Source organism: Castor canadensis, chromosome 1 (assembly GCF_047511655.1).
Source record: "Castor canadensis chromosome 1, mCasCan1.hap1v2, whole genome shotgun sequence".
Lineage (NCBI taxonomy): Eukaryota > Metazoa > Chordata > Mammalia > Rodentia > Castoridae > Castor > Castor canadensis.
The window spans coordinates 1,852,694-1,866,215 of NC_133386.1; the positions used below are offsets into that span (position 1 = coordinate 1,852,694).

Sequence of the window (13,522 nt, forward strand, 5' to 3'; positions counted from 1 at the left end):
TTAACATTTAACTGTGTACATTAAACAAAAGCACTGTCTTATAAAGACTTTTAGATGCCCTCTTGATTTTACTAAAATATATATATATAATTAGATTCAAATAACTATAGTAATTAAAAAAATTCTCTTTGAAAGATTAAACATTTATATAACAATTCAGATTAAAGAATTTGGTAAGTTCACTATTTATACAGTCATAACTAGCTAGTCATGACTAGCTGACCAGCCTCTCCATACTAAAGAAATAAATAGATAAAAAAAAATTGGGAACCAAGTTATTCATTGTATTATATTAAAACAATAATATAATAATAATAAAATAATAAGATAAGAATAAAAAATTCATTGTATTAATTTAAAAACTTGTTCAAGGTCTTGAAGCTACAGATAACCCACTTCCTTGTCTTCAAACACTAGCTCCTAGTCTGATATTTACAGTCCTCTCAGTGCTGAGACATTAGGACAGGACTTGGCTTTTATTCTTAACAGTTAATTATCATCACTGGGTGCCAAGGACTTATGCCTATAATCCTAGCTGCCTTGGGAGGCTGACATCAGGAGGACTGAGGTTCTAGGACAGCCAGGGCAAATAGTTCACAAGACCCCACTCCAAAATAATCACAGCAAAATGGACTAGAGGTGTGGCACAAGCAGTAGAGGGCCTGCTTTGCAAGCATGAAGCTCTAAGTTCAAACCCCACTCTCACACTCTCACACACACACACACACACACAAAGTTAATTACTGTCCATTTTAAATTAGTATGTGTCTTTCAGTACAGGGCTCTCTAAAATACACCTTGCTGATCAGAACATAAAGTACCCTGTCGGAGCCAGCAGTGGGATCGTGCCTGTGTGAGTTGACATCTGGCCTTGTGAGAAAGCTCCAAGGAACTGAGGCAAGGGTATTTATATTCTACTGGTTACCTTCCTGTTATGGGGTGAACTGTGTCCTCAAAGTTCTAATGTTGGAGACCTAACTCCCAGTATCTCAGAAAGTGACATTATTAGATGTGGTCTTTACAGAGGTAATCTAGTTAAAATGAAGTCAGTAGGTCCGGAATGACTGTCTCCATACAAGTGGACACCTAGACAGTTTGCACAAGCACACAGGGGAGGCCAGGAGAAGACGGGCAGATCCAGGTCTTTCCACAGGCTGAGGAGCTCCAAAGTCTGCTGTAAACCACCAGAAGCTGGAGGGAGGCCTTCAAAGGAACCAGCCTTGCCAACACCTTGACTTCCACTTCTGGCCTCTACAATGAACTCGACAATGAACTTCTGCTAAGCCATTTGGCTTGCAGTGTTTTGCTACGGCAGCCTAGACACTAACATGGCATCATTTCATTATCTGTCCTTGGGGGAAAAAGCCCAAAAAGGGAGTGCTGAGGTTTTACTGCATCTAAGTCCTCACTCATCATAAAATGCTACGTTCACCAAAAAGTTCAAAGTGAGGTAGGAATTGTGTACACACCTGCACAATCCTGCTCAGGTGACAATCGGCTGCCAGTTCTAGCCCCTGCTTCTCTGCCCAAGCTTCAATATGTCCCAGCTGCTGGCGGACAATGGCCCCCCAGTAGTGGGAGCACAGCCCGGAGTCGGGGTCAGTCACCAGTCTGTTGAACAGCCACATGTTGATGAAGTGGAAGAGCTGAGAGAAAAGCTGGATGGTCAGCGCCGCGTTGACTCTGCAGCGCCGTAACAAGGACATAGCCCCCGTGAGCGTGTGCAGCACATCATCTGCCAGGGAGAGACCAGGTTTAGATAACGGGCGTTATGGTGTAACAGCTGCTGCTGGATCACTTCAAAACACCAATCTTTTTAAAATGTGAAATAGCAATGTGGCCTTCAACTACATAAAATTATTAATCAACATGCTCCCAATATAAATCCACCCAAAAAACTTTTTAGGGGGCTGGCAAGTGGCTCAAGTGGTGGAGCGTCTGCTTAGCGAGCGTAAAGCCCCGGACTCAAACCCCAGTACCACAAATTTTTAGGAAGTATGACCAGCACAACATATCCAAAATGAGAAGTAAACATAACCAACGGTACTTAAAAGTTATTTTAACAACTGCCGAGATCAACAAGACATTTCATACATTTAAAAAACACAACCCCTTATATATATGCTATATCCTTAAGACGAGGTTAAATGTCAACAAAGAGAAGATACAAAGAATATCCTCACCTATTTTTGGTCTTTGCAGACTGTTCTCTTCAGGGTCATCCAGGAAGGCTGGCATGCAGTTATTAAGTTCTGATTGAAGACAGTGAACCAAGTATCTGAAGATACGCAAACAATTTTAATCTTAGCATGATGCACTGGATGGTCAGACATGTTACCACGTGAAACAATATATTCTTAAAAACATTTTCTGATTCTTTTTTTGAAGTTTTTAGCAAGGATTTATTTTAGCATACAGGATAAAGTACAGATAAGAGAAACATATCCTGTTCCCCATGGAGGAAATGGGAACAAAGACCCCTCAGAAATATTTCCCATTAAAAAAATAAAAATTGTATCCCAGGATTCTTGAACATAGCTCAAAGAATGCACTATTCTCAGGTCCACCCCTTTTGGTTATGCTTCTTGATACGCAACTTCAATTAGGAAAACACAACTTAGCTCTTCACGGAACAATGCCACTCTCAACCACTCTCCTTACTTAAATGCCATCTGCACCAAGTGTGCTAAAATATCCTGAGCATCCAGCGTGATCCGACTAAGGTCTCGGTCCTGCTTGATGAAGTTGAGAAGCTCAGATGCATTTGCCATCCAGAAGGCAAGAGCCCCTGCAATGTTCTTTTGTTTCTGTGGACAGAACACATTTCCATAAGCAACTCAGGACAAGCAGACATAGTTAACGATAGACAGGAATGCTCCTGAAAAGCTGCAAAGACAGACCAGTACCTTCCCATCTTCACCCAGGTACTCACCACAGATACCAGATACTTGCAGGGAATTTGGGTGCCTTTTAAGCAGTGGGAAACAAACAACCACTGCAACTACTTCTTAGAATTTTGGGGCATAGATAGAAAGGCGTAATTAGCTACAGTTTATAGAATTAGTGGGGAAATGGAGACATCCTACATAGCAACACCAAATTGTAGGTTGTGCATTATCTGGTAATCTGTGCAGTATACACACATGTATCCATGGTCACCCACAGCCACCCTGATACGTGTCGTCACTGGCTTGAACGCCATGCAACTCAGTATCAAGTACTGATCCATCACATCCTCTCCCGACCACATGTGCAGGCCAGGCAACCTCAGATGAGATCCAAAGAATAGGAACCAAGGATAAATAAAGAGAAGAAACAGAATTTTTGTCATTTCATATCCACACTGAAGTGCATTAAGCAGAAATTATGAAATGCTGATACAAGTTGCACAGTCAAGGGTTTAGTACTGCATGTTTCAGTTGCTGGATGAGTGTTATGAATTGGTCGGTCCAGTTGCTGTAGGACCATACTGGACACGGAAGCAGCATGAGAAACTCAGCTAAGCCAACACAGCTAGGATTAGCTCCCAGCAGTATGTCCTACCTGATCAACCTGGTCTACTTCCTGGAGAAAAACAGACGAGGGGAAATCAAGCAGAACGAGAGAAAGAGACTCGTAAACAATCGTGATAGATTACAAAAATCAAAACACTAATATGAATGCACAACATGAAGGTACAACATTTAGTTATGTTACTCCCAAGTGACATTTTCATTCATGGCTCTGAAGCATCTCGCAACTACATGGCATAAAAGACTACTCTTGTGTTCTTAATACTGGGCACAATAAGTGATCTATAGCTTATCTATAAAAATGATGTCACAGTAAAACACAAACACACACTGATTTCTTTAAAAGATTTGCAAAGGAAGGACATTTAAACTTTTTTAAAATCATACTTTGTGCTCACTACTTAAAAGGTACATGAGAGTCCATCCCCTTGAATTAATTATAAGAATAAAAGAGACAGGAAAGACCAGTAGAAACAAAGTAAAATGCATAAAGAACTTAATTATGCCTCTACTAAAGAAAATATTTGTTTTTTGAAAGTAAAATTAAATTATTCATTTCCATAATTCTTTTCCGCTACTTTAAAATTCCTCTACTTGCATATTGACCCCTATCTGACCTGTCTTTAGAAGACTTGTCTTGGGAGTGGTGACTGCCCTGACTGGCAGACATCAGCAAGGACAAGCTCTCAAGACAGCCTATGGCAGGAGCGTGACAGTCTAAGATGGGCTTTACAGATCCACAGATGATGGAGACAGACAATGGCTCTAAATGACAACTGAAAAGGAAACTCATGCTTGTTTATAGTGATGACACTAGAGTAGCAAGCTATCCAAACGAGGTGACCTTCCTTTTTACCTATTTCTTACGGTAAGTAAACAAATCATAGCTCCACCAAGCTCATACTGTGCAAATCAGTCAAGTATGAAAGAAACATTTTTGGGGGAGATTTGGGCTGTTTAAAACAATTCTGAGGAGCCAGGCATGGTGGTGCCACCTGTAATCCCAGCGCTGAGGAGGCTGATGTACTAGGGTCTTGAGTTAAAGGCCAGCCTGGACTACAGAACAGCTTCAGGACTGGCCTGGGCTATTTAGTGAGATTCTGCCTCAAAAAATCATAAACCAATAAACAAACAAAACAACAAAAACTCGGAGGGAATGCAAACAACACCTGAGTTCCCTCAAATCGTCCTGTGAGGAGACAACCCAACCAAACAGAGAACTGTGGCTCTTCACACTGCACTGCTAGGGTTCATGGCTGAGGAACAGCAGCTATAACTCAGTTGGGAAGATGCCTTTTAATTTTACTTTCAAGGACTTTAAAGACTGAACTGTCAAATTATCGGTACATATGAAATAGCTATACCAATTTTATCAGTGGTAGGTCAGCAGAGTCCTGAAAGGAACCAAACTATTCTACCAACACAATAACCTTACTTCCTGAGATTTTCAAGTAAGGTCTATGAAAGAACTGTGTCTTAAGTGAGAAATGTATGATGATGCCCGTCACTCCTACATATACATGCTGTCAAAAAATCAGACAATTCCAACCAGACCCTATGGCGTGCACTCGGGAAGGGCAGGCCATCTGTAACATAAAGCGTCTAGTAGAGTGGAGGCGAGGGACGAGGTGGGAGGGGTCGTACTCTGGAGCAATGGAGAGGTCTTGGAGGTGGAGGCTACACAAACTTGTGATGCACTGAGTGCTACAGAATTGTTCACACCATGTCAGTTTTGTTCCAATAGATTTAAGGAAAATGCTAAGCAATTTTCTATACTTTCATGTCTTCTACTGCAATTTTAAGGGCCTGCCTCACTGTTATTAAGCTAACACACAGTTTATCTTTGTTTATTCTCCAGTTTACAGGAAAGAAATAGGAAATAAAAGTTTTTATTTCCTTTCAGCTTTCCATAGCTGTACATTTTCCTATGCTCCTCGTGTGACTTCTGTTTTTGAAATCCATGTCAGGAGGGAGTGAAAGTTTAGCCAGAGGCTGTCGGGCTGGAGCTTACCTGGATGACCCCTTCCATCATGCTCACCATCTTGTTGACCACAGCAATGACCTTGTGCGTGCGCTCCGTGGGGCTGATGTCGGGTCTGTGCTGGCTAGACAATACGTACCGACACGCCATGTACAGCGCATAGGTAGGGGACAGCTTAAAATGCACTGTGGAGCTATTGGTATAATTTATGATGGCAGATAAAAATGAGTCTTCAGCTGTAAAAAGATTTCAGAAGAAGAAAGAACAGAAAAACATGAACATCATATGGTGAAAAATGCAACAAGAAATAATTCACTAACACTGCAATCTGAAATGACTCACAACTTTCCCTGAATTCAATGCTTGCAGGCAGGATCAGCTCAGGCCCAGCAGTCTCCTGGGTTCTAAAGGAAGGAAGGTGACAGCATTTAGAACAAAGTGAAGCAGGTTAAGAGGATCGCTGACGTCCTCTGAAGATCTCTGCAACTATTTTTTGTCTGCACATGGCTTTCTAATGTAAAATAATAAAGAGCACAACCCCTTGCCTCATCTGAACATTTAGACGGGGTGGATGGGGCGCCATCTTATCGCAGCTCCTCGCAAAAGGTTGGTCCTGGAAGTCTAGACTTCCATCATGAGAGCAGATCTAACAAGATTCTGGATTATTAATGAGCACTTCGTGCCTATGACTGGGATAAGGCTGTCCTGCACCTGCGAAGCTACGGCTCCGGTAACAGTGACAAAGACACTGCTGAGAGACACCAGAGAAGCTAAACACTGTAAACGAGAACCCAAGTCTTTACACAAGTAAGAAAGCATTCCTAGGAGCTGGGCCCATTCTTCCTTCTCTACTGACACAGGGCTACACAAGATAACCCTTTAGTTAGTGCCTTTTAGTCACTCAGTATTGTCCTTTTCCAATGTTTACAGCGATGCATGCCTGTAAAACAAACATTGACACACTCAGTTTTTCTTAAGGTCACTCACATCAATTCCAAATACTCTTCATTGCTTAGCCTGACACTACACAAATAAGGAACTGTCAAAAATCTAAATAGAAACTATAAATTGAAACATTTTAAGAACTAGCATTGTGCTAATGTTTTTATATTTTTAGGTCTGGGGATCAAATTAATTCAAAGGTTAGGGACATTTCTATTTCTATGACCGAACTTTCCAAACAGTGGCTCAGCACCCAAACTGTAGGGTGAGCAATGTTTTGTGAAACTCCTTTCCCACTTACGAAGTACACGTGTGCACACATGTGTCCACCAGGTTAAAAATGATCTTGCATTGTGACCATGGTCAAAAAACATTTTAGTGGCGAAGCACAGTGGCTCGTGTCTACAGTCCCAGCTAATTGAGAGGCAGAGATCAGGAGGATCACCGTTTAAGGCCAGCCCAGGGGAAAAAAGTTAGGAAGACCTCACCTCAACAACCACCACCAAAAAGCTGGGTACAGCAGTGCACCTGTGATCCTACCTAAGCAGGAAGCTAAGTAGAAGGACTGCAGTCCAGGTCAAAACCAGAGACCCTATCTCAAAAATAACCAAAGCGAAAAGGGCAGGGTATGGCTAAAGTGGTAGAGTGCCTGCCTAGCAAGTGTGAGGTTTTGAATTCAAACTGCGATACTGTCAAGTATCTCTTACACATCTGATTGTGTAAGAGAGCACAGCACAGCTGGACCTGAGGCAGCGCTGCTCGCTGTCAGCAGGACCCTTCACAAGGAACCACGGTAGGAGGTAATAGGCTGCCCCAAGCAGCCAGTCCTCTCGGCGAGCAAGTGAACATGAGAAATGCAAGACTTTCTTAAGAAGTGAGAACATGATTCTCAAGGTCCATTTCTACTAGCTGAATAAAATAATTCTTTTCTAACAGCACCTGCGTTCTCCATCCTCATCCTGATCCTCTCAAATACTGAAAGATGAGTGTGAAGAAAGCAGTGCAATGTGAGTGAGCACAAACAGCTGCATCAGTAACCCAAGTCTCTTTTCATCGAACTGTGTTCTCTAGTTATGTTCCAGTCTGTGATTACTGATGCTATTTAACTCAGTAATGTACAAAACAAATATGATCTTACAAACAGAACATAATTTCAATGCTTAATTATTTCAATATGTTATACTGCTATTTACAAACACCTAAAATTGCACACAGTAGCTATTTTCGGTGTAATATCCCATAAAATGAAGCTGGATAAAGAACTGACATTGTTTTAACATGAAGGAAGGAGATTAAACTGTGATCAGAAAAAAGAAAAATGTCAATGACAATTGAAAGTCACTCCTATCATTCAAAAGGACTTTTCTTTTGACTAAAATTAACATTTCAAATACATTTATTAATGTAACTCGGATTTTATGACTACATCAATTAAATTAAGTACTGCTGAATCCAACCTTGTATATGTGAAAATGAGGTAGGAATGGGAAGAAAGGTTTAGCAGGTCTCATTTTGTCTTAAACAAACATGTTTACAAAAGTAACATGTTTAACAGTTCACAAAGAACCTTACCTTGAAAACAATTTAATTAAAACATGTTCTTACAGATTTGTGTGTGTGTGCGTGTGTGATACAAGGATTTGAACCCAGTCCCTCATGCTTGACAGGCAGGTGCCCTACCACTTGAACCACAAAGCCAACAAAACCTTTCAGAACAGCCAAAAAATCCACAGTAAAAATAAAAACCCAGCATTCCCCATGAACCACATACTTCATTACTGTGGAGACTGTTAAAGTCTCACACTACACAGTGCCCTCTCCTGGAAGACAGGAATTAATGGCTGTCTTTTCATGTCCTGTGAGGGAACTGACAGCCCCAGACAAGTCACCTGTCCAACAGCCTCACTTACTGCACCTCTAACAGAATAGCTTCTTCAAAACTCTGAGTTCTCACAAAATATTTTCCTGGGCTGGCCTGGAACCACTATTCTCCTGACCTCAGCCTCCCAAGTAGCTAGGATTACAGGCCCATGGCTAAAGAGTGCTGACAGGTGAATGCTCCCAGTTCCCCATTTCCTTCCGTTTCTAAGTTCTGGGGCTCCACAGCACAGGTACTCAGCAGTAGGTGGTGCTGCAGAGTCACCAGTCAGCAGCTGGACCTCATCACCTGTTACTGAAAGACGACACACTAAAGGTGCCGACATTACGTCTCAACACTGAAGTAATTTTAGATGTCACAGGACAACAAATTCTGATTTTTTAAGGTGGCACATAATAACTCCTCTACAGGGAGGAGCACACCAGAATGAGGCGTGACCCTCCAATATGCTTTACAACTCTGCTTCAAAGTTGTTCATGTATTTTAATTTCTTCTAGAAATAGGTGAAATGACTAGTTTTCTCTAATTATAGAAATGATCAATATTAAAATCTTATAAAAACTCCCTTTCTCCATATGTTGTTACAGAGCAGCCAACTGCTTCTTCAACTCCACAGTATGGGACGGAAGTACTCTAAGCAATACCGTGAGCGCTCTACAATGCTTGGTGACATGGTCTCAGGCCTCTCGAGGAACGCCTCCGTCCTCCTCCCACCATTCAAGCACAGCACTCCTACCTGCTTTCTTGTCTGCGGTAGTCCTGCTGCTGATCCACACGGATCATTGGCTTTACCATCCCTCGCTCAGCCGTGCTGGAGGCAGAGGACACCCTGTCGCTGTCCAGTCTAGTGGTACTCTGTGCCAGAGGAAGCATATGCGTTAGAACGCCACACAGACCATTCAAGCTTTATACCTGACACTACAGGCAGACACCTGATGCAGGGCTGCCATGCAGGGAAGGCAAGGGCACAGATCAGAGAGCAATGCAGAAATGCAAGGTCCACAGTGGTGGGCCCAAAAGCACATGGCACTGAAAGAATATGAAATATGCAGCCACTTTGACGTTCCAAGAGCTAGAAATTGGAGTTACCAGCAAAAGTGGTATACACACAATGATTTTTCAAATAGAATAAAGTTCTCTTAAAGTCAGGATAAGAGCTGACAGGAGGATAACTGTACAGTATGAACAGTTAGGGTCTTTTTATCAGTCTTCAGAATAGATTTAGAAGTTTTACTCATTATAGCTCAGTATCTAATGAATATGGTACAGAAATTCATTTACTGCATAAAGAAAAAACACGTATCTAGTTGCCCAATATAGTATTTTAAGTACTTCTAAACAATACATCCTCCCAACCATCTGTAAAGTCAATAAGGACGTGTCATTTACATTAAGAAAACCAAAGCATTTGAAAATTCTATGCGGTGAATCAAAGACCTCAATGCAAGATCTGCAACTGTGAAACTGCTCTGGGAAAGAACGGGAAACAATGGGACACAGAAACATAGGTAATAGCTTCCTGAACAGAACTCCAACAGATCAGCTATTAAGAGAACAGGATGACAAATGGGACTGCGTCAAACTAAACAGCTTCTGTACCACAAAGGAGACAGTCATTAGACTGCAGAGACAGCCCACAGAATGGGAAAAATCTTTGCCAGCTATACATCTGACAAGGGATTAATAACCTGAATATACAGGGAGCTCAAAAAACTAACCCCGCTAAGAATCAACAACTCAATGAATAAAGGGGCAAATAAACCGAAAAGAGGGTTCTCAAAATGGCCAATCAATACATAAAGAAATGCTGAAGATCCCTGGCCATAATGGAAATGCAAATCAAATGACACTGAGATTTTACTTCCCTCTGGTCAAAATGGCGATTGTCAATGACACAAACACCACTAAACGCTGGCAAGGATGTTCAGAAAAAGGAACCCTTATCCATTGTGGGTGGGAATGTAAATTAGCACAACCAGTAACTAAAGCAGTATGGAGATTCCTCAAAAAACTAAAACTAGAACTCCCATTCAATCCAGCAATACTACTCCTAGGCATGTATCTGAAGAAATGTGAGCCAGGATATGACAGAGCCACTTACACATCCATGTTTATTTGCAGTGCTGTTCATAATAGCCAAGATTTGGACACAGCCCAGATGCCCCACACTGGTGAATGGATTAAGATAATATGGTATTTATATACAATGGAGTATATACATTCAGCCATGAAAAAATTATGTATAACGTGGTGAAATGATGTGATTTGCATGCAAATGGATGGAACTGGAGGTCATCATGTTAAGCAAAGTAAGCCAGGCTCAGGAAGACAAAGGTCGCATGTTCTCCCTCTCACGTGGAAGCTACACCTCAAAGACAAATGTATACATAAATGCGCATCACCTGACATACACACATGCATAGAAAGAGGAACATGACTGTGGTAGTGGGTCTGTCAGGAGACCAGGGGGAGGCAGAAGAGGAAAAGAATGAAGAGAAGGTTTAATACTGGACATGAACGATATCTAGGCATGAAGACATTACAAAGCAACACACTTAAAGCTATTGAATGACAGGGAGCAGAGACATGGAGGAGGAGCGGTAGAGGGTGAGGGGCCCCTTATTTCAAGGACAGCATACGGACATGTGAGTATCAAGGCAAAACCCCATTTAACAGTCAACATCCACTTTAAAAACTGAAGGACAGGAAAGTAAAACAGGTCCTGTCCAGGGGTGGGTATTAGTGGGAGGGGGTAAAGTAAATCAAGAAAACGAAGAAGGGTGAATATGGATGACATACTTTTTATTCATGTATGAAAACAGAACAATGAAACCTGTTGCAATTGCTCTAAAAAGGGAGGGTATGAGAGAGAAAAATGGAGGGGTAAATCTAATTAAGATACACTGTAAGCACACATGTAAATGTCACAACGAAAGCCCCCTGTACAACTAATATATGCTAATAAAAATGTTAAGAAACATTTATATGCAACAAAGTTCTTTGCAGCAAAAATTTCACGTAAGACATGTCTCCTGTAGGAACTGAGCCTACAGGAGAACTTAGAAAGAACTAAGTAAAACCCTTATCTTACCACCTAGAGACTAACACTTGAGCAAGCGGAACATAATTTTCAGTTTTTCCATAATGGAATTATACAATCCACTTTGTAAAAATAGTGTTTTTCAAGTCAGGTGGGATCATACATACCTGTAATCCTAGCACTCAGGACACTGAGGCAGCAGGAGGACAGCAAGTTTGAGGCCAGCCTGGGCTACATAGTGAGATGCTATCTCAGAAAACAAATTAACAAACTAAAATACTCTTCCACGTGTGGTAAACATCTTACACTACCTACTTTTACATTACAGAAGGGCAATGAACGCACACGTTGTCCATTCATGACAGCACATTAAGCCAAGGTTTACAACGTCCGTGAGTACAAAGCGCTGTGACAGTTCCGCTTGTAAATATATATATTCATACAAACCAAATGCTGCCAGAAGACACATTCCTAGAAATAGAGCTGCTTGGTCAATGGACAGCAGACTGCAAGTTAAACCTGTTAGAAATGGCTAGTAATAAAGCAAGGAGTACACAGAGTAAGGAATGTCTGTGTGCTTGTATGTTCCAAAATAGTTTGCTTTTAAATGACTTTGATCAACATAAGAAAAAGCTCTTAAAACAACAGCTGAAGGAAGCAGTGCAGAAAGGTGTATGGACAGAGTGAGATCTACCCAACTATGGCAAACTCTAGTAGAGAGCCTTCCCCACCATGCACAGGAAGGGTCCAGATGTCAAAAAGGTCAACTATAAACCATGTGCCAATCACTTCCATTTTACGTTTTTCCATCTGCCAAGCCTTCTACGTTGACTGTACATTTTTGTGAGAGGCAGTTCAACTTTGCTCTTGGAGTACTTATTCACTGTGCATGAAGATATTTGCCAAGACGCTATGTGTGGGTGCTTTCTGAGACAGCAGAGGCACAGCAAAAGGCTGTGAAGCACCATCCCTGTGTCTACAGTTCACATTCCAGTCAATCAGCAGGCAGGACAGGCTCCAGGTGGTGACACTGGCTACACCAAGACCTCACTTGGAGTGGGTGAGTGATTGGATGCTGCAGGAGAAGGGGGGGGGGGGGCTTCTTCAGGAGAAACGGGACAGTCATGTGAAAACAAAGGGCAAGAGCAAGTACATCAGGGCAAGAGCACCTTCAGATGGGAGAGATGAGTGCATGCAATGACGCAAAGCTGTGAGCTGCTTGAGACATCCCCACACAAGGCTGGTCAGGCCAGAGGAACAGCTGGGGTGAGACTGCCATGTCTGGGTCGGGAGCCTATGAGGGGCTTTAAAAGCAAAGTACTAACAGAGCCATCCATGCTTAAGTGATGATGGGTGGGCACTGGTGGGAGAGCCCAAGGGAGTGCTGAGCAGGAGGCTGCACTTTACCCCTCCATGAAGACTACAGCTAAGCCAGCAAGAAGACACATGTGGATGCTTCAGAGGCAGAGAAATAGACTTAGGTCCTCATGTGAGGGTAAGAGAAGGAAAGGAAGGCAGAGCAACTTGGGACAGGTTTCTGTTGGGGCAATGCTGTGGCTGGTGATATCATTTCCTAAGACGGAGAAGGACCAAGGAAAGAGGCAAATTTGAGAAAGAAAACCTAGAGCAAGTGCCTGGGGATTTAAGTCTAGAAGGACCAGAGCCAAAGGCACAGAGCAGGGGATAATGAATGTCAGACGAGTCAAGCATATAAGGAAGAGGTACCAACAATCAGTCCGAGGAGGGCCAACCATGCAGCGGGAGAAGAATCAGAAGAGCACTCCACACTGCTATGACAAGGACAGAGATATGCAACTCAGGAGACAGGCTCAATGCCTAAGAAGGGAGAGAGCCAATGAAAGGATATGGAGTTAAGAAGCAGAGACAGACACCTCACATGATTTTTTTCAAGAAACTGTACTATATGTAGGAGCAACAAAGTGGGGTCAGAGCTGGAGGATACAGTAAGGGTTCTGAAAACCAGGAAATCCCATAACAGGTTCTGATGCTGATGAGCCTGATCAAGAACATCACCGCATTGGGACCTACAACAAGCCACATTTTGTAAGGCCCTCTTCCCCTTAGATGTGGAGAGCCTGAGCTCTCAGCAATGGAAGGCAGGGGAACTAAAACTATGCCAGTCCTGGGCCTTACCCTTAAGAAGAACT

At 42.3% G+C, this 13,522-nt stretch overlaps 1 protein-coding gene across 19 annotated transcripts in view; it reads right to left on the reverse strand.

The window, feature by feature from the left end:
* The window catches only part of Afdn (afadin, adherens junction formation factor), a 120,157-nt gene that overhangs the window by 46,046 nt on the left and 60,589 nt on the right, over positions 1–13,522 (reverse strand). For 13 of the 19 annotated variants that reach the window (XM_074070180.1, XM_074070164.1, XM_074070158.1 and 10 more), the window contains 7 exons: positions 9,051–9,169; positions 5,836–5,897; positions 5,524–5,729; positions 3,544–3,564; positions 2,662–2,807; positions 2,184–2,278; positions 1,470–1,735 (listed from right to left, as the gene is read on the reverse strand). In XM_074070180.1, the coding sequence (XP_073926281.1) occupies positions 1,470–1,735; positions 2,184–2,278; positions 2,662–2,807; positions 3,544–3,564; positions 5,524–5,729; positions 5,836–5,897; positions 9,051–9,169 (915 nt within the window). The remainder of the gene's footprint in view (positions 1–1,469; positions 1,736–2,183; positions 2,279–2,661; positions 2,808–3,543; positions 3,565–5,523; positions 5,730–5,835; positions 5,898–9,050; positions 9,170–13,522) is intronic. The other 6 variants (XM_074070220.1, XM_074070185.1, XM_074070275.1 and 3 more) reach the window with 1 other exon arrangement.